The following is a 25,267-nucleotide window of genomic DNA, read 5'->3' as shown; positions in this document are numbered from 1 at the left end:
CCACCCCCAGGAACACACGTTCATTTTTTTTAATGTCCCATGACAGTCTTAGAGTTGTCAGCTAATTGCATCAATACACTCCTGCTACTACTCTAGAGGTAACTAACAAGAATATTCTGTACACTAGGTTCCAAGGTGCTGAACCAGCATTGGGCCCCACATTTCACCAAGACTTTAAGCGTCCATGAACAGAGGCCTCCCCACCGCACTCACTCATCTACACATTTCAGTGATCTTTCAGGCATCTGCAGATATGGGTGAAGAGGCTGGTCACCTTTTAAGTAGCAAATACAAAGGACAAGGCCAGCAGTGCGATCTGGATCCCACCCTCTCTCTTGCAAAGTACTTGTCAAGACAAGGGAAGGATGGCGCGGTGAATTGTTCAACATGGAAAGCAATTTTTTGTAGGGTTGTGGCTTCTCTTGTAATGAGAGCACCCAAATCCTTCCAAATGCCAACTTTTGTGCCAGAAATCAAACCCTGGGAAAATTCAGTGCTGCACTATCCAAAACTGATCCTTGAGAAATGTTGCTGACTATTTTATTCCAACTTCAAAATTTGCCTTCGAGTATAATCTTTTGTCATTTTCAATTATTCTCTTACCTCCAATGCTTCTGTGTTGATTGTCAGCTGACTAGTCATTTACTAGGCAGTACAGTATTGCCCAGTATACAGTACTGTACAGAATACGGTATTGTATAGATGTTTTTGCTAAATCAAAGTAGATCAGATGAAATCACCTGCATTTGTCCTGCCCAGAAAACTCATTACCTTCGAGAAACACAGAGCAGATTGTCACAATTACACTGCCCCACCTATTGTTCCTTTCAGTAGTTATCTACTACTAGTATAATTGCTAGTGCTCTCTGAGGTCCATTTTGTACTTACCTGTGGATATCAGAGTACAACACGCACGCTGCACTGCAGTGATTGAGAATGGCATACATACTTAATATGGACTCTTCTCCGCAAAACACACAGAACAGTGAGCAGGGAAGGATCAGAGCCTCACCTCTACATATTTGGAGAAACAGGACATTTCAATTCTTGCGAACTGCCCAGAGAACTTATTGGGCGGTATAGAAATGTAATAAATAACAGGCAAAGGTCTGTTATTGCTCCATAAATTTTGACTTAGAAGGACAACCCCACTAACTGGACAGCACAAGAAAACCAATGCAATAGTAAGAAGTGGGCTAAGAGATGCAGCAGATACTATAAGACTGCGAAACTCCCCGAGGCTTCTGCAAGGAGTGCCAGACTGTTGCCTCTGTGTTCTGACCTTGTAGAGAGTCTCCCCAAGGGCACTGTGATGGAGCTGCACTACCACATAGGCATGCAGAAAGTTTGATGCAATCATGTCAGGCACAAAAGGAGTATTTTCATCCTGGAAGACAATGGCCACAATATCATTCCCAATGTGGCGCTTCCGCTGAAGCTGGAAGAGAACGCACAAGAGAACACATAAGAAGGGAGTTGCCTTTCCAAACAGCAACCTGTCCAGCCTGACCTCCTCAATCGCCACGCCACCCATCTCAATTTAAACCCCAAAACCATTTTCACCTTCCAACCCAACCAGTCTCCAAACCAAATGACTGCCTCTTCGTTCCAACTGCAACTTTCTCCAACAAGCCCTTTGTCACATCAACATTAAAGTCTCTGTCTGCTGCCTCACTCTAGAGCGGAGGTAGACAACATTGTGTCCATAAGCACCAATGTACTACCAGGCACCCTTTTTACGAATAGAAATAGGTTTGAAAAGTGTGGGTTCAAAGGAGTTAATTAGCGTGTTGGGACTCAGTCCTCACCTCTGCCTTGTACTCAGTCTTTTGGACAAGCAACATGTCTTTTGTGACTAGCCACACCTTCCATGGCAGCCATTTTGTGGTGGTGCCCAGGACAGTTTCTCAAATTGCCAAATGTGCTCACCGGCCCAGAAAGATTGCCTGTCTCTACTCTAGAGTTTACTCAATACTGGGCCAGTTTGGCAATCAAATCCTAGTTTAGTAAGCCAGGATATGCACAAGCTTCAAGCGGCTGAATACAGGCCCTTTGCTCTGGCTTTGCTCTTCCCTTCACGCTAGCAGGGAAACAAGACAGGAAGCTGCAGCTAATCACAACTTCCTGTTATATCCAAACCAGGGTAGTATGGTTAATGGCTTCCAAAATCACCACGATATGAAGCCATGATTTAAAGTTGGCTTCTGAATCCTGCCTTGTTTGGAAGGCATTAACCACAGTTCCCAGTTTGGATGCAACAGGAAGCTATGGTTAGCCATGGCTCACTGGCTTTTTTGGCCAGCTCATGTGAAGGAAGGAGTGAAGGGGTCCACGCAGCTGCGCAAAGCTCATGGATCTCTTGGCCCTATTAAGACGGAATGTGATCATCCGAATGTGGTCACTGTGCCCCCCACAGTTCTCCAGGAAGTACCTGTTGGGCATCTCCCTCTGTGAAGGGCAACATTGTAGAGACGTGGAACATAATCTCTTTGCCCCGGAAATTTGTGTAGACAGACTCAGTTCCTGTTTGACCTCTTGTAACATCCAAGCCTCCTCGAAATCTGAACAAATCAACACAGGAAAGGCAAAAGAAGATGCGGAAAAAGAAAGCAAGAAGAAAAAGAGACCACAAACAAAAGGAGCATTTTAATCAAAGATGAGGATACAATGGGAGCAATGGGAGTGTACTCAGTAGGGGTGAGGACCCACAGTCCTGTGGGCCAAATCTGACCCTCCTGATGTCCCAGTCTGGCCCTCCAGGCTTCCCCTGGCCGCCCAGTGTTTGGTAGTTTCCCAGCTTTTGCACATTTTCTCCCCGTTCTAAAAAGGTTGGCCTGCCTCCACTAAGGCCTAGTCAGTAGCAGTAAGAGCTTGAAGCTAGAACTATCCTGGCATGTTTTGTATTCTTGGCCCCACCTCTTTTGCCTTTGGTCCCGCCCACGCCTTGAATGCAGCCCCCTGAGCGCGTCTCCCAAATTGAGTTCATCCCTTGGGCTGAAAGAGGCTCCCCATCCCTGGTCTACAACTGCTGGCCAGAGACTTCAACTCAGATGCAAGTCTCAAAAGGCAAAAATGGGCCAGCAAGGACACCTTTCGGATCCTATTCCTACATCATGGGGGATGTCTGTTTGCTCAGGTTTTTTTCCCATTATCTATATTTCTACTGCTGCTTTAGATCTCAAAGGAAAGCAGTTCAACCTTCCTACAAATATGGAGAAGGACACTGTAATCCATGTACCAGGGCCCTTCTGTCATATGGGACCAGCCTGAACCAGAGTTGCCCTTTTAAGGCTGCAATCCTCAATACATTTACAAGGGGAAAGAGCCACTGAACACAGGGGTACTTCCAAGTACGTATGCATGGGATGGCACTCTGAGAGCATGTAACTCTTTTTTCCTTGAAGGTTTTCAACTAGCAGAAGATCAAAGCCTTTGTGTACACCATTTGACTGTTTCTCTATAAAAGGTCATTTGATGGTCCGTCTATGGAGCAAGTAAAAACTTTTAAATACTGTGGCATTCTTGGGATTATTAAAGAATGCCAAAGTATTTATATTTTCCCCCTCACTCAGTATAATTAGAGATTTGCATTCAGTAAAACTGAAGCCCCTTCATATCTCATAGCTTTTCTATACTTTTCAGAGGGCTTCTTCACATAGAGCTTTTATCCTGCTGCTGAGATTGGTTACTCATGGAAGTTTGCGGGCCCTTTAGATGACATCATTAACCTCCAGGGCATCTCCCGCAGTAAATGATCTTTATTCCATTTTTTAAAAGATCGGAGATAATGAGCTATTAAATTACAAGCACTTGAGTTCTGCTTGAGTTCCCTCCGTGAAAAGAGGAAAACTCTCAATAAGAGGAGTTAGACCACAGCACCATCTAGTGGCTGTATAATGAAACATATTGAAGCCTCAGAAAAAGGGGAAAAGGAGGGGGAAAGGAAGCGCACATAAAGGGAGTCCATCGTGACCCTGCATTTAAAACGGAAGCAGAAAGCCCTGTTTTAAATGTGGGATTTTAGGCTGGTGTGGAGATGCTCAGAGTCTCATGAGGCAATAAAATATTACTAGAAGCCTGCAGCCAAATAACTGGCTGGTTTTCAAACCCACCACTATCACCTAATCCTCCCAGTCCTCACTGCCTCCATAGCAGAGCCAGGCCACAACACTGCAATGACAGAAGTTTGCAGATGGCAGAATTCCCCTGTCCTGAATTCCTAGCAACACTTTGGGCCCAATTACCCACAATCCCCAGCCCTCTGACCACTCTTGCATGCTCACATCCTTCCTGCCAATGGTGCTTCAGCCCCAGGTCTTCTTTTTCTTAGCTCCTCCTTTCTTCAGCTCCATGTCTCAATCACCCATAACTTCCTCAAGTCCCTGCTTGTTGGGCCACTGCCTACTTCATCCCATTTAGCAACCCCTTTCCTTTCACTTATAGCATATAGACTCTCCTGATCTTAAACCTGGTGAGAATTCTTCAGAGTCCCATCTATCCTCTACTTTCTGCCCCTCCCCATTGCAGCCCTTCGGCTCACTCCAATCTCCACTCAGCTGTCCTTCAGGTTCTTCTTTCTTAGTCCATAGCCTACTCTACATCCTTTCTTCAGCCTCATTACCTCTTACCTACCTAGGACAGCCTTCCCCAACTTGAGGCCCTCCCAGATGCATTGGGCTATGAGCCTTTATACACGAGGCATTTATTGTGCGCTCGTGATTCCCCACTCACAGTAGTTTGTGGATGTTTTACAGAACGTTGTCATCCTCCAGGAAACCCCCCCCCCCCGTTCTTTGCAAACATGTGTTTTTTTTCCTAACGAGGAAAGTCTGGTATATCCTGAATGGTGGCATGAAACCCTAGTGTATTTCCACAAGTCTGCTATACCACAGCACCACCTAACGGTTGTGTAATGGAACATATAGAAAGGCAGAGAAAGGAAAATCCTGGAAAAAACATCTGTAAAGGAACCAGTCTTAATCCCACAAAGAATCCGGAAGCAGAAACCTTGGTAAAGTAGTGGGTTAAAAGCCTCATGTAGAAAAGCTCTGTAACTCCCATAATCCCACAGCCAGCCATGCTGTAGTTGCAGTCCAACCCAGGTTGGGGGAGGCTGTCCTAGGACCACCTTCCCATATGAGATTTTAATCCTGCAGGGCTGCAGGCTGTTTTTTTCCCTGAGCAAACAAACTTTCTGAGCCATCACACAAGTTCAGGCAGCTGACCAGTGCCAGGGGCATCCCCATCTTAAATGCAATACAGTACATATTATCTGGCACTAGACGCTTTTATAGCTAAGGTACTCACCCACGGAAATCCTGCAGTTGGATCCTATCTCCAAGGAGATCTAAAAATTCTAAGAAGCCTAGACTCTCCTCTGTATTACTGAAGACTTCTTCTTCTGTAGTCTGGAAGGGGAAAGGCAACAGAAAATGTAAGGAGAGCCACTTCCCATTCAAGTTCCTGACCTATCCTGAGGTCTAGTCAAGGGAAGATGGAGATTCCTTTTTGCATGTGTGCACAAGCGCGCGCATACACCCTCCATTTTCCTACCATTTTATTCTTGCATTGTCTCCCCCTCTTCCAAATGTAGCAGAAAGTATTCCCTTCCACCTTTATATTAAAACCATGACTCTATTCCCCAGAACTGAAAACGTGAAAGTCCAGAAGAGATATCAGGGGAGTGGTGGCCCTTGGACCCAGTGCTGGCTCCAGGGTTTTTTTGGGGGAGGGGGCTTGGGGAAGACACCTTCAGTGACCCCCCCCCACTCAGTCAGCCTACTCCTTCTCTGCCACTGTTGCCAACTGCTGCTCCTTTTCCTCACTATTTCTGCTTCTTCGCAAGAAGAGCCAGTCACCAAGCAGGCAGCGGCAGCTACCACTACTCCTTCTCACCACTTCTGTTTGTTTGTTTGCTTGCTCACTCCCTTTGGGCCAGAGCTAGAGATGGGTAAACAGTACTGCAATACTGAAGAGGAGGCACGGGTCAAGGGGGCTGTCAGTGGGCCCACTGATAAGATGTGGGCCCTTAGCAATTGCCCAACCACACCAACTCTTGATGCCAGCCCTGCCTGGACCAAATCCAGTCCCCTAAAGGGGACTCACAACAGTGCCATAACTAGTCAATTTTCATTTCCAGTTTTAGGGTCTGGGCTTCCCATGTTAGCCCCTCAAGAACCGGTATTGGGACAAGTTAAGAATGGATGTGGACTTTTAAGATTCTTGCAGCTCAAATCTCTTATAGAAAACTCCTGCTGGCCACTGCCCTCCAGTGTATCTCCAGTTTCCCCCGCTGCCCCACCACCAATACTTAATAACTGAATGTCTCCTTGCCATTACAGGGCCAATGAGATGTCACAAAGCGCAGGCCCCTGCTTGGCCTGTTATTCTCACTAAGCCTTTGAGCAAGCTGAAACCTGGCTTCCTACATACCATCAGGCAAAACATGGCTTAATTATTCCATTCTGGAAAGAAAACATAGTCATAGAATAGTAGGGTTGGAAGGGGCCTACACGGCCATCAAGTCCAACCCCCCGCTCAGTGCAGGAATCCAAGTCAGAGCATCGACATCACGATTCAATAAATGACATGGTCTTTGATGCCCATGCTGCACCCACGACAGATGCCTTTATCACGCATCCTAGTCACACTACTCCTCCGCGGGCCTTGCCCAGTGGCCAGCCAGGAGGACTGACACACAAACTAGTACCGCTTGGAGGCAGCCGTAGCTCTGGGATTTGCCAGCAGACTATCATGGGCTGCACTCAAGGAGCCCTTGGCGTCCCCTCTTCCACCCCCTTCTTCAGAGTGGCTCTTCAATAAAACTAGTTGCTGACAAGGGGCACAGAAGAGCTGGCAATGCCAAGGGAGAGGGGGGCTCTCTAGACTCAGTGACCAGGTGCAGACAACAGGCCACAGCTTGTTATTTGACCCACAATGAGCCAGGGTGCCTGCTGGCACCAAGCTGCATACGCAATCCCTGCTCAGGGGTTGCCATGTCGTGTGAACCTGGAGAGGGTGGGTTATGCAAGGGTTAAACAACACGGTCTCTTCTAGGGTTATGGTGCTTTCTGATCAAGCCAGACATAGTGGGGCTGTTAAACAACCCTTGCATAACCCACTGTCACCAGGTTCGCATGGCACAACAAACCCAAGTGGCGGCTGCATATTCAAAACGGCAGCTACACGCACCCTGCACGCGCTGCAGCCTCACCCTGGGTGAAATAACCCATGGTGGGCTTTCGTGTCATGCAAACAGTCCCAGTATGTCTGGCTTGATCAGAAGTCACGAAAACCAGGGAGCACAGAAGCAACATCTCCCTTACATCAGCATGAAGAATTCTTTCCCTTTCTGGAAAAAATATATATAATGGAGGACCTTTCCACACTGTGTGTGTGCGTGCGCACGTCCACACTCATGCATAGCAAACATGCATCTGTTTCTCTCGCTGGTTACACTCAGCTCACTTATACCTGCAACAAATGCAATTTTTAGAAAAAGACAGCATTTTCCAGATACTCGCGGCCAAACTATAGGTGATGTGGGAGATCCAGAACAGGACTTAAAAACAGTAACTTTGATAACCTTTTAGCTTTATTTCATTTGTTCAGTTCATTGAAGTCTGTGCCCTCACTCTCTCCTCTGTGCTGACTAGCCATTTAAAACAAAAGCCGTATGGGTATGAATGCCAGCAATGTGCTTTCCCTGCTCTTATGGAACATTGGGCTACGTTAACTTCCAAAAAAAGGGAGAAAAATTGTACTTGGAGAGGACACCTGGATGCCCCTGACGTTGCTGCACCCCCAAAACAGCTTGGCTTCTCACTAGCTTTGCGCATCATTTTCAACTGCTCCCATTTCCAATTACGGAGTGGGGCGGGGGGAGACTAGCCAAAAAGGGATGATGGTGCACTAAGGAAGAAAGAGGAAAACTAAAGAATAGCTGGGGAGGGAAGTTCTTTTCCAGGTTCACCAAATGTCTGTTACCTGTCCTTTGCTAGGAAATGACATCAGGCATGTGAAATGTACTTTACCTGCCCAGTTTTCTGGTAGATGACTCCAAATTTGAAGTTATTGCTGATGATGTGTTCATCAAATGCAACAATGAGTTGGGAAGCCTAGGAGGTGGAGAAACAGCCTGAATTAGAGGCAACAGCAGGCAACTTCCCCATAGAAAGAGTGCGTGTAGTGCGTATGGAACTGCAGTGGGGATACCATACCTTGGGATACAGCACAGGGAAGAAGCGGTCCACATTCACATCCTCACATAGCAGCTGCAGGAGGAAAGTAGGAGGCATTAGCACACGCAATGCAGGGACTTGACTTCCTAACAAAAAGACAAATACCATTATCACTGAAATAAGTCATAAACGTTGCTCAGATATTTAATAAAGTGAGAAGATTTACCTTCATAAACATTGAAAAGTCCTGCACATGCAAGGCGTTTGTCATTTCTTTCCACTTATTTCTTGTCTCATTACTTTAATAGGCTGCTATTCATGAATTCAAAATGCATTAAGGCTGCAATCCTATGCCCACTTACCTAGGAGCAAGCCCCATTGAATTCAGTGGGGTTTACTTCTGAGTAGACATATATAGGATTGCATGGTAAGTGGGCTTGAACATTCAGTATTAAATTTAGGCTTTAAATTTGTCATATGTTGTATGGCATGGGTGGTATAAAACTGAAATTTGGCGATTTTTGATGAATTTCATAGAATCCATTTTAAGCATATGTACGTTGGGATTTAATTAATGAAGAGAAGACTGAGGGGAGACATGACAGCACTCTTCAAGTACTTGAAAGGTTGTCACAGAGAGGAAGGCCAGCATCTCTTCTCGATCCTCCCCGAGTGTAGGACACGGAATAATAGGCTCAAGTTACAGGAAGCCAGATTCCGGCTGAACATCAGGAAAAACTTCCTGACTGTTAGAGCAATACAACAATGGAACGAATCACCTAGGGAGGTGGTGGGCTTTCCCACACTGGAGGCATTCAAGACGAGGCTGGACAGCCATCTGTCAGGGATGCTCTGACTTGGATTCCTGCACTGAGCAGGGGGTTGGACTCGATGGCCTTGCAGGCCCCTTCCAACCCTACTATTTCTATGATTCTATGAATTAGCTGAAAAGAACAGGGTTATCTACATACCAATAGCAATGCTCCTGTCTGTCTGTCTGTCTGTCTGTCTGTCTATCTTTAAAACTGATAAACCACAAGGGATACACAACATTAAAAACAAACAAACCCAATATAAAAACCATACAGTTACACACTAGAAGGCAAATTAAAACAGCAGTTCTTCAACCAGTACGCCAAACAACAACACAACAATCAATTCAGTTTAAAAATAAAGTTCAAAAAAATTAATTGTAAAATACTAAAATATTAAAATGTTAAAATGCTTGAGTGAAAAGAAACATTTTAATTTGGTTCTGAAAAGAAAACAAAGTTGGCACCAATCCTATCTCCTCTGCGAGATGTGGTGCCCCATCTGTTCACAAGATGGGGCACCACACCACTGCTAAGGCCCTCTCCCTTGTAAATGCATAGTGTATGTCTGCCACTTATGGTATTCCGAGAAGGGATCCTCTGAAGATCTTAGTGCACAGAGGGGATAGTATGGGAGGAGGTGGCATTAAAGGTGATAACCAGCACCTTGAATTGGGCTCGGTGGCAAATAGGAAGCCAATGTAATTCTTTAAGTATTGGTGTAATATGGCTCCATCGAGATGAATCAGTCAAAATTCTGGCTGCTGAGTTTTGCACAAGTTGAAGTGTTTTCAAGGGCAGCCACATGTACAACACATTACAGTAATCTCGCCTGGATGTTACCAGAGCATGAATCACCATGGCAAGGTTATCTCCACAGAGGAAATGCTGCAGCTGATGAACCAGCAGAAGCAACGTTACCGCTTCTTTACCGACGCTGCTAAAGGAGTTCTGAAACTGAATCAACATCCTAACAAAGCTCCCAAAGAAATGATCTATGCTAAGAAACATTGCCTCTGGGCAGTTATAGAAAAGAAGGGGCGGGGGGAACTGCAATATCGACTAAAGCAGGTGTGGATTTACAAAACCAAGACATGACTTCTTTCAGTCATACCCACATGGTGGGTATCGACATGCATCTAAGGATGCCACTTAACCAGTCAAAAGAAACAAAACATGCTTCATCAATTGACCATTTAGATAATGCTTTATTCTTAAACCATTAATGTATTAGAAGAGCAATGGACAGAGAGATTTATAATAATTACTTTAGAAAACTCCAGTCCTTCCTAGAAATTTCACGCAGCACCATGCCAGACCACATCCTCCCCACAGCAAATGCATGGGACTCCGTAGTAAACTCTGGGCACTGTGTGACCTGTACCTCTGTGGTGGCAAATTATGTGCATTTGCCTCCTGACGCCTCCTGTCTCTGGGCTCCTGTTCAGAGATGCCTGCAGTTACCGCACACAGGTAGCAGGAACTGCAAGGACATGAGCCTTACCTGGGAAGGGAAAGGCTGAAAGGTCTCTAGAAAGAGATGCATGATGGGATGTGCTTACTCCTAAATGAGGGGCATGTATGATCCTGACTCTGGGAGGGCTGAGGAGCCAAGGACCCTAACTCCTGCCGTTCCTATCAAATGACCCCAAGGTACAATAGAAGTTAGGCCGCTTGCCATTTGCATAAGGGCATCCTTGACTATGGGGACTACTTTGCAAAATCAGACTGCTGTCAATTGATCAACATCCCAGCCCTACATGCACGCATTTTGTTCTTGCTTCAATACTTGTCCACATTTGTCAACTGGCCTATGTTCATAAGGCTTTATTTTGAAGACTTCAGACTATGCGCTGACCGTCCTACCTCTAATTTGGAGATAAGTTTAATTCACATGAGTAGCTGCCATGAAGTAACGGAAAAGAGTCAAATTTGGTTATATGAATTTGTACATGGGAACAGATTGGGCAGAAAGGCAGAAAACAAAATGGAGCATTAATTAAAGGATAATAAGGAAAAAACAATCCAGCCACTGACAGTAAAAGTGATGAGCCTGGAACGTACCTTTGCCATTTGGACAGCATTCGGGAACTCATTCAGGCAGGAAATAGGAATCAAGTCATGCTTGGTACTGGTTCGAACCCTGACACAAACCAACAACAACAAAAAAGAACAAATGCTAAAAGGTAACAAAGCAATGCTTCTAGCTTCTGGGCTGTGGTTCCAGCTTCTGGGAGGCCCCCTTTTCAAAGCCTATCCTTCTGGAGGGAAGGCCACCTTGTGGTAATTCTGCAGTACAGCAGCTAATTCTTCCACTAAGCCTTGTGGGCCTACTCTAACGTTTGCAGTTGGGGACTTTCAGAGCAGTAACTGAGACAACTTAAAAGAAAGGGGATGAAGACAAGCACTTGCCAAGTTAGTTTGGGAGCTTTTCTACATGAGGTTGTTAATCAACTGTTAATCCACTGTATCTATTTTCGGTTTCATCACAGAATTGAGATCCAAACAGTACATGAGGAGCATTTCCTTTCCTGCTTTTCCACTACATAAACTCTAGATGGCAGTGTGGTATAGGGGAAGAGCGCAAATACACAAGAGGAAATTGTGCTTTCTTTCACTTTCATCATTAAATGCCACATTTTCCCTGCTCTAGACAAATTCTCATACAGTGCTGTTTACAAACAGAAGCGAAACTGGAGGGTCACAATGTTGTCTAAAGAATGCATAACCAACTGTGAGTAGGGAATGACACGTGCACGTTAAATGCCTCATGTAGAAAAGCCCTGGGATTGGGTGACAGTCTACCATCAAAGTTTCTATTTTATTTTTATTTTACTTTAATTTGTAAACTGCTATGAATTTTTTTTTCAAGTGAAAATTTATTAAATAAAAAGCATCAAAAGAAGGTGTGTGTGTGTGCATGCACATTTAAGGAGAACCTTCTGAAAAGAGTGTCTGGAATGGCCATTTAATGAACATGTATGAGGTCTGTACCAAAAGGCAGTTTTACCTCAGCAGCAGACGGAGGTTATCTTGCCTTTCAACTTGTTCATACTTCACAGAAAGGACCAAGCAGCCCAAAGCAGTATCACTGGCATAAAAATTCTGATGCTCCTAAAAACAAGATATTATAATAGCTGTCTATCTCATGTTACCCATATATAAATAAACAATCTTCTCCTGCTCCTATAGCTCTTGAACAGACAGTTGTCAACCAATTAAATAATTTTAATTGATTGATCATCTTATTTTTAACATTTACATTAAGTTTTTAAAATATTTAGTTAGTATTTTTAAACAGATTACTTTACAAAACAAATCACTGTTACAAAACACTAAGACATCACTACTTTTTAGACACTGATTAAATTTAAATAAATTTGCAAGTCACCAAAAACATCTTTTTGAAATAGTGAAGTGGGAGAACATGCAACATAATCAACTTTTTGAGAAAGACCATCTTTAAATTTTTCCATTTTAATTCAGTATTATAGTAAAATATTGGTTAAAAAGTAGTCTGAAAAATAAGTGTGCCAATAATGTTCAACCTAACTGATTAAAAACTGGCCCTCACCAATTAATCCACAACTATTTAACTTGACTGATCTACCATGTAAGGGCGCAATCCAATGGGATGCACCCTGCATACTCATAAGCCTCCGAACTTGGCTTGCAAGTATCCAATGCAGAGCAAGAGGGACCTCCCGCCTCCCGCTCTGCATTTTAGCTAGATGGGCTATTTCGTCTGTCTAGTGGAGGCTTTGGGGAGGAGGAGAGAAGGAGGCTGGGGATGGCTGGAGATACCTCATAGCCCCACGTCCCCAGTCTCCTTCCCTTCCCGCCCCCAGGAATGCCCCCTTTTACACCCCCCCCCACAAGTTTGCATTTGTGAAGTCACAGCAGCAGCCAGCACAGATTTTTTTGCACTGGCTGCCAGGGGCCAGAAGAGGGGCAAGGAGCACAGTTTCCTGGCTCCAAGCTCAGAGCCCTGTCTCTGAGCTCGGAAGCAGGAATCCGAAACACTGATTTGTTGCCTTATTTTATTCTTTCTTTCTTTCTTTCTTTCTCTTTCTTTCTTTTGTTTATTTACATCTTATATCATGTCTTAGCAAAATGACATCTATAGGTAGATGCTGCAAACCATGTACAAGGCAAAGCAGAGAACATGAAGATGTGAAGGGGGGTTAAGGAACTGTACATCTCTTACTTTTCCTAGGAAGTGCTTGCGGTACACCTTGGCTGTTGGGTCACACTCCAGCTTTACTTTGCCACTGCAAGGGGATGGCAGGTCATGTAATTCCGAACCTGAGATGGGCAGGCTATGAGAGGTCGCTTCAATCCAGTAACCCCCAAACTGGGGTAGAATAATGAGGGGATAGGGCCACCCTCTCTGTAACACCTATCAAGAAAGAGAAATGGTGCAGCAGCAGGTATGAGTAGAGAGTCAAGATAGAACTGATCTGGATCATTAGTCTGAATGGAGGTTTGCAGCAGTTGAATTCAGAAGGAATGCAACCTATAGTTTCACAAGCACACACATCTGACCCAGAACTAAAACCTTTAAAATAATGTATTTGCTGACTTTTTAAAAAGTTTAATACTTTTAAACTACTGCAATCTTATTTTCAACTGGAAAGTAGCTTAACAAAAGAAGAAATAAGCTTGAAACTATTGCAAGGCAGAACTCTCTGGTAATAAAGAGATCAAATTTCCAAGACAGATTTCACATTTATATTTATTTTTAAAATGTGTATTCCAATGTATAATTTTAAAAAATCAAGGCAGGTTATATAGATTATGATTAAAACAATATCATTAAAATACAATTACTAAAATACCATCTTCTTAACATCCCCAAACAGCAATAAAACAAACAAACAAACAAAAACAGGGGAAAAACTAAAGCAGTGGCATCAAATTTACTGAATACTAAAACTCTGCGCAAAAAAAAAAAAATTAGCCTAGCACCTAAAACTCATTAAACTGGCTTCCTGGAAACTCACCCTCTAGGGAGCATTCCGAAGTCAGAGCACTACCACAGGAAAGTCCCATTCTCCCAGTTGCCAGCTGCATAACCTCTGACAGCAACGGCAACCAGAGAAGGGAATCCAATGATACTCTTAAGAGTTGGGTAAGTTCACGTGGAATTGGTCATTTAGATATATGGATGCCAAACCATATATGGCTTTAAATGTTTGAACTAGCATTTTATTTGATGCACTGGCTCCTAGTCTGTTTCCGGGACCAATTCAAACTGCCGTTTTAACCTTTAAAGTCTTTAAAGGCTTGAGACCAGCACTGGATGCTTGCAAGACTGCCTTTTCCCATATATACCCACCCACTCCTTGAGATCATCTTTGGAGGCCGTGCTCCAGATGCCCCTGCCAAATCAAGTAAGGTGAGTGGCTACCAGGGAGAGGGCCTTTTTGGTGGTGGCACCCTGGATCGGAGCCCATAGAGTCCCAAAGCAGTTCTGATTCTGAGGAAGAGATAGAAACCATGGGAGAGGAACCCGCTTGCCTTTCAGAGGTGCAGCTAGAGGGAGAGCCCCTCCCTGCTCACATTCCTGAGAGTGACAGTGATCCTGGCAGGGAAAGGGAGGGACAACTGGAGTAGGGATGTAAGAAAGTTCCGTCACGGATCTCGGGGAGGCCGAATGCCAGCGCATTCGGCACCCCAAAATCGGTGGTGGAACGGCCCGCCACCCCCCCGGGATGGGACTTACCTGGGGCGGATCTTCCTGGTGGCGGCGGCGGCAGCAGCGGTGGCGGCGGCGGCGGCCGGTCTTCTGACCGGCTGCCGCTGCCACCATTTCCAGGTTTAAAACACACACACACACACACACACAAAAACGTGATAGGCTACGTAAAGATTTACGTAGCCTATCACGGCTAGATTTTAAAAAAACACCGTGATAGGCTACGTAAATCTTTACGTAGCCTATCACGACTGACTTAAAAAAAACAACGAACGTACGCAAATGGCGGCCGCCATGGCCGCCATTTGCGTTCCTTATTTTGGCATGTCTTAGTCTACGTAAACATTTACGTAGACTAAGACGGCGAAAATAAGGGGAACGCAAATAGCGCAGACGCTACGCTATTTGCGTTCCCCTTATTTTCGCCATCTTAGTCTACGCAAATGTTTACGTAGACTAAGATGTGCCAAAATAAGGAACGCAAATGGCAGCGGCCATGGCCGCCGCCATTTGCATACGCGCGTGTTTTGTTTTGTTTTTTAATCAGCCATGATAGGCTACGTAAAGATTTACGTAGCCTATCACGGCTGACTGCAGGGATGCAAACGGCGGCGGCTACGGCCGCCTCCATTTGCGTCCCTGTTAGCCAGCGGCCAGATGTCTGGCTGCTGGCGGAGCTGGCCGGCGGCTCCGCAGAATCACTGCGGAGCACAGCCGGCTGGCCAGGATTCCGGGGGGGGGGGAGGAATGGAGCGCCTCCCCCCCAGTGAGGATTCCAGGGGGAGGAACGGAACGCCTCCCCCCACACCATCAGCATAATCCCCGAAAGGTAAGTACCGTTCGTACATCCCTAAACTGGAGCTTCTAGACGCAAGGCACTAGTGCAAGGACAAGCAGGAGGTTGCGGGCGCTGAGAGGAGGTGCTCAGCCCGCTTGGTGCGATGACAACAGCTGCGACCCGATGCCCCACGGGAAAGGGGTGGACTCTCTCCTCCTAGCCCTTAAGTTCAGAGGCTTCCCGCCACTTCCTTCCAAATGGAGACCAACTAACTCTCTAAATCTAGAATCCCCTGGTAGGCTGCTCCCTTAAGTTTTCCTCTTAGGCTCAGGCAATTAGCATCTACAAGCGTCATTAGGTTGAATGGAAATAAAGCCTTGGAAAAGGGCCCTTTTGTCTGTGTGTTGATTCTGGCTACTTGAGGATTTCAGAAGGCAGCAAGGGTGCTCCTGACACTTGCCTTCAGTGCCAGATGAAGACTTTTTAATTCTTCCAGAGCTTTAAAAAAAATCTATGTATGTGCTGTGTATTTGTTAGTTATCTACTTCTATTCTCTTTGGACATTTTTATCTGCTTTTATTCTCTTTGGAAAATTTTATACTGGACATTTTAATGCCCTAAATTATTGTTTTATGATATTGTGTTTTTAAATTGTATTTTTATCATTTTATGTTGTAAGCAGCCCAGAGAACCATATTATTGGGCAGATTTATGTAAATATAGTAAATATAAACAAATCATGCCTGAAAACAGACAGTAAGCGCGTGAAGCTGTTTTAAAGCTAGTGTAAATGTGCTCCAACCAACCAATCACCTGAGAATACCAACCCTGACAGGCACAACACTGTTCCCTTACAGGTGTGTATTCCTTTTCCATCGTCAAGGACATTGATATTTCCTTTGCCATCACCCCTTCTCTGGTTTCAGGTGAAAATGAAAACAACAAGGCTTTCACCTTATCAGTTTCACTCGAGATGAGAGAGATGGGATGGTGAAGGAGATGGAAGGTAGGTGAGTGGACAGGTAATGGAGAAAGGAGGATTTGCACAGTATCAAGACTGTCATAGGGATGTACGAAAGTCACTTACCTTTCCGCGGATTATGTTTATGGTGGGGGGCGAGGCGCTCCGTTCCTCCCCCCCCGGAATCCTCAACCAGCTGGCTGTGCTCCGAGGCGGCTCCGCGGAGCAGCTGGCCAGGCCCAGGCCAGAGCCGTCCGCAGCCGGATTTCCAGCTGCGAAGTGCTCTGGGTAGAAAAAAAAACCAAACGCGTACGAAAATGGTGGCGGCTATGGCCGCCGCCATTTGCGTTCCTTATTTTTGGCCATCTTAGTCTACGTAAATATTTACGTAGACCATAACAGCGAAAATAAAGGGGAATGCAAATAGCGCCCGCTACGCTATTTGCGTTCCCCTTTATTTTCGCCGTAATAGTCTACGTAAATATTTACATAAACTAAGATGGCCAAAAATAAGGAATGCAAATGGCGGCAGCCGTAGCCACCGCCATTTGCGTACACGTGGTTTTTTTTTTTAGCCTGCCGTGATAGGCTACGTAAATACTTATGTAGCCTATCACGGCCTCCGCAGGGACGCAAAAGGTGTATTTACGTAGCCTATCACGGCATGAAAGAAGAAGCGAATGGTGGCTGCAGGGCGGCCGCCATTCGCAAGTCGGTGCCGACGGGAGCAGGTAAGTGCTCCGTTTCGCGCGATTTTCGTGGATTGGGGTGGGGGCTTCGTCCCGCCTGACTTTCGTGGGTTGGGGGAGGTGGGGGCTTCGTTCCATGATGGATTTCGGGGGATGGGGGAGGCAGGGGCTTCGTTCCGCGATGGATTTCGGGGGCCGAATGCACTTGCATTCGGCCTCACTGAGATCCGTCGCGGAATTCTCTGACATCCCTAGACTGTCACCAGCCACATTATGATGGGACTGCTTCTGAATCTAGTTTCAGGGCAGTATGGATCAGCATCTGGGCCAGGCAAGTGCACTCAGTGGAGGGACTGTGGTGGTATTTAAAGCAAGAAACACATAATCTGTTAACAGTGGTAATATGCATTAACAAAGCAGAAGAAGATTGTCAATTCATCATGAAGCTTTTGGAAACATGTGCAAGTTAATCTTGAAATAAATTGAGATTACAGGAGATGTAATTACAAGAATTCTAAGTTTGGAGACATGAAATGCTATTCAACAACTCTAATGTACAACAGTTCAAAGCGATACCTGATCCACCTCCTTTGGGTGTACCTGCGCCAGACTCAGCTTTTGCTCACTGAATACATTTGAACTCTAATACAAATCATGGCTGGTTTTGCTGTGGCTCACCTCATGGATGCTGGGGTATGGAATATACTCCTCTTCTCTCTGAAAGCAAAAAGAGGCCATTAGCAAATATACAGGGGCAAGGAACTGGGGAGTATTATGCACATTGTATTGCTTGGGCTCCCACATCCTGTCAGCATCTCGGCCAGTTGGTTGACCCCTTTGGGAGAAACTTTTGAGCTCAAGAGAATGATAATACTTGTGACCTCCAGCAATCCCACCCCAAGTGTCCTTTTCACCCATCACCGGCTGGAAGCAGGAGAGATGGAACTCTGTTTCTCAACTCCTGGGAAAACATGCAGAATGCTTTCATTAATGCAAAACCAAGAATTACTAGTGTCCAGTTTGTCCTCCACTGCAATTCCTGCTCCTTCAGAAGAGCTGCTGCCTTACCAGTCATCTTCATTTCACTCTTGTAAAGAACCTTGGGATTTCATTATTGCTACAGTTACCGAGTTCTCGCCTACAAGATCATTTGTCAGCTTAGCCTCTAAAACAGGCGTGGGCAGAAGGTAAGTCTCCAGACGTTTTGGACTGCAACTCCCAGCATTCCTGACCACTGGCTATGCTGGCAGGGGATTCTGGGAGTTGAAGTCCAAAAAAAAATCTACCTTCTGCCCACCCCTGGTCTAAAATATCTGCAGCTCTTTTAGCTTACAGTTATCGGCAAATACAATAAGTGGATGTCCTCTCCTTCATTCATGTCCCCAGCAAAGATATTTAACAGCACTGGGCCAGAAATGACCCTTTACAGCCGGGGTAGAAACATTTTTGTATGAAGGGCCATTGACCCATGGGAAAAATCGTAGCTACAGCCAACAGTGGATGGAGCCAGAACCAAAAGAGTCTACCATACTTTCATATTTTCCTCCAGTCACTAGCCTGGTTTTCTTCACTGACACTCCCCATAAGGTATATTTCTCCCAACATCTAACAATAATCTTTTGCCCAATGCTGTTGGGCCAAATGGGACAGGGGAAAAGTTTCCTCAACAAAACAAGCTGAACCTTTGTGCACTTTAACCAAAGTTTTTGTGATCTGCAAGTGCGTGGGGCTGAGGTTGGCTTATAGAAAAAAATAAGGCTGCATTTTACTAATACTTTCCTTCCTCAATGTAGACTAGGCAGAGTGTTAATGGGATGTCATATCGATAGAAAACTTTATTCATTGTTCAATATCTTAGATCTTCAATTGGCGGGTCATGTTCAGATCTACAGTATGTCACAGGAGTGGCACCAACACCATTTTTTCCACTTTTTTAAAAGAAAAGAAGGAAGAAGCAAGGCTGAATTTCCTGGGGAAGCAGCAGGGAGAGCGCCTGCCCATCCACTCTTTCAAAAGGTGTCCCTGCTCAGGCAGGGAGGGGGCGTGCCCATCCCAATCTGAGCAGGTAGAGCCGAGTGCTATGAAACCCATGTCCCTGCTGCTTTAAGAATGATGCCGTCCCTGGGAAACACAGCCTTGCTTCAGACCACCACGAATAATCACAAGGCCTTTTCTTTTAAGTAAAAGAAGCGTGGGCGGGGGGATGCTTGACCACTTCATAAAGGGGAAAGTGGGGGTGGCAATGGTGGAACGGAGAAATGGTGTAAACCATCCTTCAACTGCAGCATCCAGAGAAGCCAAAGTGAGCTGGATGATACTGTAGGCCAGGTGGGTTTAGGTCACAGGCCATCCTCACTTTACAGAACCCTTTGTTAATACCTGTTTCCATCCCAATGTCAAGTCAATTACTATTGCCTGTTCTTTATGGAGCTTTGGTAGATTGCAGTGTTGATTGCAATTTGTAGCCTGTAAGTAATTACCCCATTCCCCACCCCCCACCCCCAAAGTGCTTATGAATTAGTCATATTATTTCCTCTGGTATCTTCCCAAGGTAAATACTGTAATGGTTATTCCCCAGTCTGCTGTGACCTCATCAGATTACTATATGTTCTCAAATGATGGGACTTCCCCAAGATCTTTGGGTGAATTAAATTTAGGCTATGCAAGTACTCTTCTTTAATGATCTTCTCTGATGCATCACTTTTGCCTCTCAGGCATATGGAAGGGGAAGAAATGGAGGCAGTGACAGATTTTACTTTCTTGGGCTCCGAGATCACGGCAGACGGTGACTGTAGCCATGAAATTAAAAGATGCTTGCTCCTTGGGAGGAATGCTATGGCAAACATAGATGGCATAGTAAGAAGCAGAGACATCACCTTGCCGACAAAGGTTCATATAATCAAAGCTATGGTTTTCCCAGTAGTAATGGATGGCTGTGAGAGCTGGACTATAAGGAAGGCTGAGCGCCAAATGGTGGAGAACACTCTTACGAGTGCCCTGGACTGCAAGGAGGTCAAATCAGTCAATCCTAAAGGAAATCAACCCTGAGTGCTCATTGGAAGGACAGATACTGAAGCTGAAGCTCAAATATTTTGGCCACCTAATGCGAAGAGAAAACTCTCTGGAAAAGACCCTGATGCTGGGAAAGACTGAAGGCAAAAGGAGAAGGGGATGGCAGAGGATGAGATGGCTAGATAGCATCACTGATGCAATGAATATGGACTTGAGCACGCTCCGGGAGAGAGCGCAGGACAGGAAGGCCTGGCGTGCTACGGTCCATGGGGTCACGAAGAGTCGGACACGACTGAACGACTGAACAACAACAACAAATTTTTTCCCCACAGTTGTTGTCAGTTAGGTCAGTATAAACCCCATCCCACAGATACCTGAGGCTGAGAGACAGGTTGCTTCTACACTAGGTGTTTACTGTAGAATTCCTGCACTTTGTTCACTCACTTGATGTTGTCATCCAATCATTGCCCTATTTTTCCCCCATGCTTCTGCTGTCTTTTCTGAGACCATAGAAAGTCTGACTTTTTTTAAAAAAGAGAACAATGGAAAAGTAGCGCAGTCTTCACAGGTGTTGATAGCTCTACTTTGTCTTTTCAAAGGGGCAAGGTTTCAATGCGTGGAGTGATATTCTGAGAGGTTAACCCTATTGCCATGCATCTTGCCTGGGTACACCTTAATTTCCCTCAGTGCAATTTTAGCACCATAATGTTTTTTTAAATTACAACCCATTTTTAATTGATGCTAATACACACACACACACACGTGTGTGTGTGTGTGTGTGTGTGTGTGTGGTTACTGGCACAATTGCCATACAATGACATTACATGAATCAAGGAGGAAAAAACAGCTGCAGAGTTATCAGGCTGCAGTCCTTCATAAACATCGTTGGCTTGGTGCTAGGGCTGTGACTCCTACTCAGTTGTCCCCAGAGCATCATTTTAGAACCAATGTGGGGTTTTATATATAAAAACATTGGTGCTAATATATCTGTATTGCTTAAAAAACAAATCATTTGCCCTATTTCACTACAGTGAAGTTCCACAAATAAAATGTAAGGCTTTTTTAAATGAATGAAGGAAATCGCAAGCAATTAAAGAGTGGAGGAAGGAAACACCGTCAGGGGTTAACCAATTCAAGTGGTTGTTTCAGGGAAGGAGATTTTTTAAGATTAAAACTGCAGTTTGCATTTGAGGAGGCAAAACTGACACCGACAGTTTGTCAGTTTCAACAGCACTGCTGCTCCTTATTCCATTCATTCATTCCATTGACTTCTAAGAGCTTTTCTGCACAAGCCACTTATTGTGCACTCATGAGTCCTTACTCATGGTTGTTTATGGGCTCCTTAGATGACATTGTGATCCTCCGGTTTCACTTCTGTTTTTTCAGAGCACTTTCCTGTTTTTTTTAAGAAGGGGGAAAATGGGGTATTATTTCTGAAAGCACTGTTTCTAATTGTGTAGTTGCGCCATTCTTCTATAGCACTGCTCCACCTAGAGGATATGTAGCAGAAAACCAGGAAAGCAAAAGCTCTTTGTGTAGAGCTCGGATCCCAATTCTACCATGAAACCAAAAGTAGATACAGCGATTAACAGCCTCGTGTAGAAAAGCTCTAAGTGACCCTGGAATGGGCTCCTCTAAATAGAACATAAGAATAGTCATGCTGGATCAGACCAAAATCCTAGGCACTCCAGTATTCTGTTCCCACAGTGGCCAACCAGATGCTCCAATGCCCACAAGGGGAATACAAGCACAATTATAGCATATTTCCGCTCATGTTCCCAGCAACTAGCATACAGCAGCATACTGCCCCTGATACTAGAGGTAAAAATCATGACTTCGCTATTCATTGCTTTATTCTCCATGAATTTGTCTAATCCCCTTTTAAAGCTGCCCAATTTGGTGGCCATCACTACATCTTGTAGTAGCAAATTCCACAGTTTAACAATATGCTGTGTGAAGAGTACTTGCTTTTATCTGTCATGAATCTTACCTCTATTCAGCTTCATGAGATGACTCCAGGTTCTAGCAGTATAAGAGAAGTTTACGTAATATGTTTTTCTCCCTATCCACTTTCTCCACACTGCATAATTTTGTTTTGTGACGGTGTTTCCTTCCTTCTATCATGTCTCCCCTTAGTCACCCTTTTTCTAAGCTACAAAGTCCCCAAAGTTGATCATTTTGGTTGCCCTTTTTGCACTCTTTTTCAGCTCTATGATACCGTTTTTTTGAGGTGCGTTGACCACAATTGCCCACAGTGTTTAAATGTGGTCACACCACAGATTTGAATAAAAGCACAACTTCAGATTTGGAGAGCTGAACTGACCTTCAGTGAAGCTGGAAGTGAACATCTTTGCTCATCCAAACGACTTCTCTAGACAGAGAGAAAGAAAGAGAGTAAAACCCCACAGCTCAGCATTTCTTTCCAGTCTCCTTTCCCTTCACCTGATCCCATGATCCACTCTGCCAAACCCCCAGGGGAACCATTACAGATTTCAGTAGGAGCGGGGAAGATTCTCAACAAAGCTGAAAAGCCCACTCTTGGATATGTACTAGGTTAAACTGAAAAAAAGAAAAAAGAAAACGACCAGTGTATTACTTTGTTGCAGCTATTCTTTTACGTTTAATAATTAACTATAGAATGTTATCAGCCCAAATCAAACAGTTGCCTCTTTTGTTTTCAAAGCAAGGGATTTGTGCCTTCGCCATGCCTACTTAAAACACAAAGCCCATTTCATCACCGATAACAGTAGTCACTCAGTGTGCAGAATGAGTGGACTGGCCAGAAATACAGGTGCCCATGAGAAATAACCACATTCTATGGTCTGAAACACTGCATGGGGGTTGAGGATTCTGTGATTCTGACTCAGCTCTGTTATTTTAGGATAGGAAATAATGGGAAAGAGCAGGCAAGATGCCTTGCTAACAAAACTGCTCCCATATGGTTCCGCTGTCTCCCAAATTACAGAATCAATCCATATGCTGCAGGGTCCGGACATAATCAGAGAAGTACCCAGATGCTAAAATGAGGGTCCCCCCACCCTTTAGTTGCTTCAGTTCAAACCATCTGGGCAACCATCAAAGTGGTTTTCCAATCTACCTGATGTTCCATCTCCCACTCCACTTCCTTTCCCCCCACTTTCCTTTGAGTTAAAAATGAAAAGATAAACTGTGTTCACCAAATTAGCAAGAGCATAACAGTTAATGCAGCACATTAGGGCCAAACTGCACATGACATTGGTCACACTGATTGCTCCTGAGTGCACTCTTTTTCATTCACAATTGCCAGCACTGAGCGGATGATCCAGACTGGGACTCCAGTATGGGGGTAGGGGGCTTTAGTCCTTTGCCTCCTGCTGCAGTCACCTTCTGGACTGGGGTGGGGCGGGGCGCACTGGCAATTTGTGGACAGAAGACCTTGTACTCAAGGGCAAACTGCACGATTAATGCTGGATGTGTAATTTGGCCCTTAAGAGTCACACAGCTGTAACAGCGAGAAACACAAACAGGCATGGCAGGTTGCAAAGAAGGGCACTTCACTTAACACATCCCTCATGCCAGAGTCGCTGTGCACTTGGCCTCCAGTGACCAGGTAATTACCAGCTGTTGTCTCATACTAGCAGTTTGGCACTGCTGGTTCTCTCACCTAATCCACAAATCATAGACCGCTGAGTGCCATTTTTAGTTTTAGCTTCTGTTGCTGTTTCTGGGCCAACTGGCAATGAGAATTTAGCCTCTAGCTAGGGAGGAAGAGGCCCTCCTATGCAAGACTGCAGCTCCTGGAATCATGTAGCTAAACATAGACTGTTGGTGGTAAATTAATGTTAGCTAATAGGACTTCCATGGAAAGAAAGCCATCCATTTGTAAAAAGCAGATGACGAGAAGAGACAAAAAGGTTTTCTGAAATGAGGAGAACCTCAGGAGTCCCAGAGAAGCCAGTAGGAAGCCCAAGGCACAGGGGTGGAGGGGCATCAAAGAAAGACCGGGAGATTGTAGGCCAGTTGTGTGGGAAGAGAACAGGACTGGGTTAGCAGGAAGTGTGGTAGGACACCAGGGGGTGGGGGGCATTTGACATGGCTATTGGATGCCTGTGTTAGAATGGCAGAACAAGTGCATAGCACATTTATTTCATGGAAGGTGGTTCATCATCAGAAAAATCAAGGTCGGATGGAAGAAGAAAAACATACCTGCATTTTTTCAATCATTTCAAACAAATCCGCTGCCTGTGAGGAATAATATGAAATAAGAGATGGGTTTGTAAGTCACAAATTTAGAACAGGATTACTGTATTGCCAGAACGCGTCTTTAATGTGTCTTGTATCTTTAATTATGTTAATATTCTGTTTAGTATTTTTCAACTTACTTCTTGCCCAAACTTGAAACTGCAAGGATTCTGATAAAAATGCAGATTGATGTTAAGAAGAGTACTTCCTCACCTTTACTGTCACAGAAATAGGTCTGAGGGTAAGACTACTGCATAAGGTCTAATTACTCAGAAACCAGACTAGAAAATAGTACTCATTTTGTACATTGTAAGATCTAGCTCTCTCAAACTCAACCACGTTCATCAGTAATGCATTTCTTATTCAGGTACTCCTCCCCTGCTGAACTGAAGAAGAGCTTCCACGCCAGCTTGGAAATTTTCCACTCTAAAGCACATTAGATGCTTGCTCTGATCCAGCCAAGGGCTACATATGCATTGAAACAGGCTTCTACGTGCGTCTCTTGCTGAATAGAGAACTGCCCACTTAAACAGGTGTTGTGTGCATGATTTGCCAGTCCAGTCCAACAGCCTGGCACACAGCTGGGATCCCATCCATCAACTGTTCTGGAGAGAGGAACCATCATCTATGAAAAGATGTGCCATCAACGAGCCTCAAAAACAGCCATAACACTGGATGAGTAAAATCCTAGACAGGGGTCCAAGTAAATGCATGTGGGCTTAAATAGGGGCCAGAGTAGGACATGCAAGGGCTGAAGGGGGACACTGAGCATGCTCAGTTGAACGTACTTAGAAACCTGCCCACGTCTAGGAAATTTGTTCATGCAGGGCTCCTGATCATGGAGAGGCTTCTAAGCACATTTCACGAACCACACGTAGAATCCCCCTCCAGACCTTTGCGTGCAACGTGCAAAGGT

The 25,267-nt window shown here is 44.9% G+C and overlaps 1 protein-coding gene and 1 pseudogene across 3 annotated transcripts in view; one reads left to right on the top strand and one right to left on the bottom strand.

The window, feature by feature from the left end:
* LOC146352896 (protein CFDP2 pseudogene) overlaps positions 1-25,267 on the top strand; it is a 1,048,348-nt pseudogene that overhangs the window by 853,623 nt on the left and 169,458 nt on the right. The gene's annotated exons all lie outside the window — the stretch shown is intronic.
* The window catches only part of LOC146352899 (rap1 GTPase-activating protein 1-like), a 76,109-nt gene that overhangs the window by 24,619 nt on the left and 26,223 nt on the right, over positions 1-25,267 (bottom strand). For both annotated transcript variants that reach the window (XM_084835119.1, XM_084835120.1), the window contains exons 3-13: positions 24,316-24,351; positions 22,454-22,501; positions 17,797-17,835; positions 13,200-13,391; positions 12,003-12,106; positions 11,057-11,135; positions 8,220-8,273; positions 8,034-8,117; positions 5,308-5,408; positions 2,432-2,561; positions 1,283-1,438 (exon numbers count right to left, since the gene is read on the bottom strand). In XM_084835119.1, the coding sequence (XP_084691245.1) occupies positions 1,283-1,438; positions 2,432-2,561; positions 5,308-5,408; positions 8,034-8,117; positions 8,220-8,273; positions 11,057-11,135; positions 12,003-12,106; positions 13,200-13,391; positions 17,797-17,835; positions 22,454-22,501; positions 24,316-24,351 (1,023 nt within the window). The remainder of the gene's footprint in view (positions 1-1,282; positions 1,439-2,431; positions 2,562-5,307; positions 5,409-8,033; positions 8,118-8,219; positions 8,274-11,056; positions 11,136-12,002; positions 12,107-13,199; positions 13,392-17,796; positions 17,836-22,453; positions 22,502-24,315; positions 24,352-25,267) is intronic.

The sequence above is a fragment of the Heloderma suspectum genome, chromosome 2 (genome assembly GCF_057233095.1).
Source record: "Heloderma suspectum isolate Gila_16-S chromosome 2, 16-S_ref, whole genome shotgun sequence".
Classification (NCBI taxonomy): domain Eukaryota; kingdom Metazoa; phylum Chordata; class Lepidosauria; order Squamata; family Helodermatidae; genus Heloderma; species Heloderma suspectum.
The sequence above is the reverse complement of the archived record's forward strand: the minus strand, read 5'-3'. Positions and strand labels throughout refer to the sequence as shown.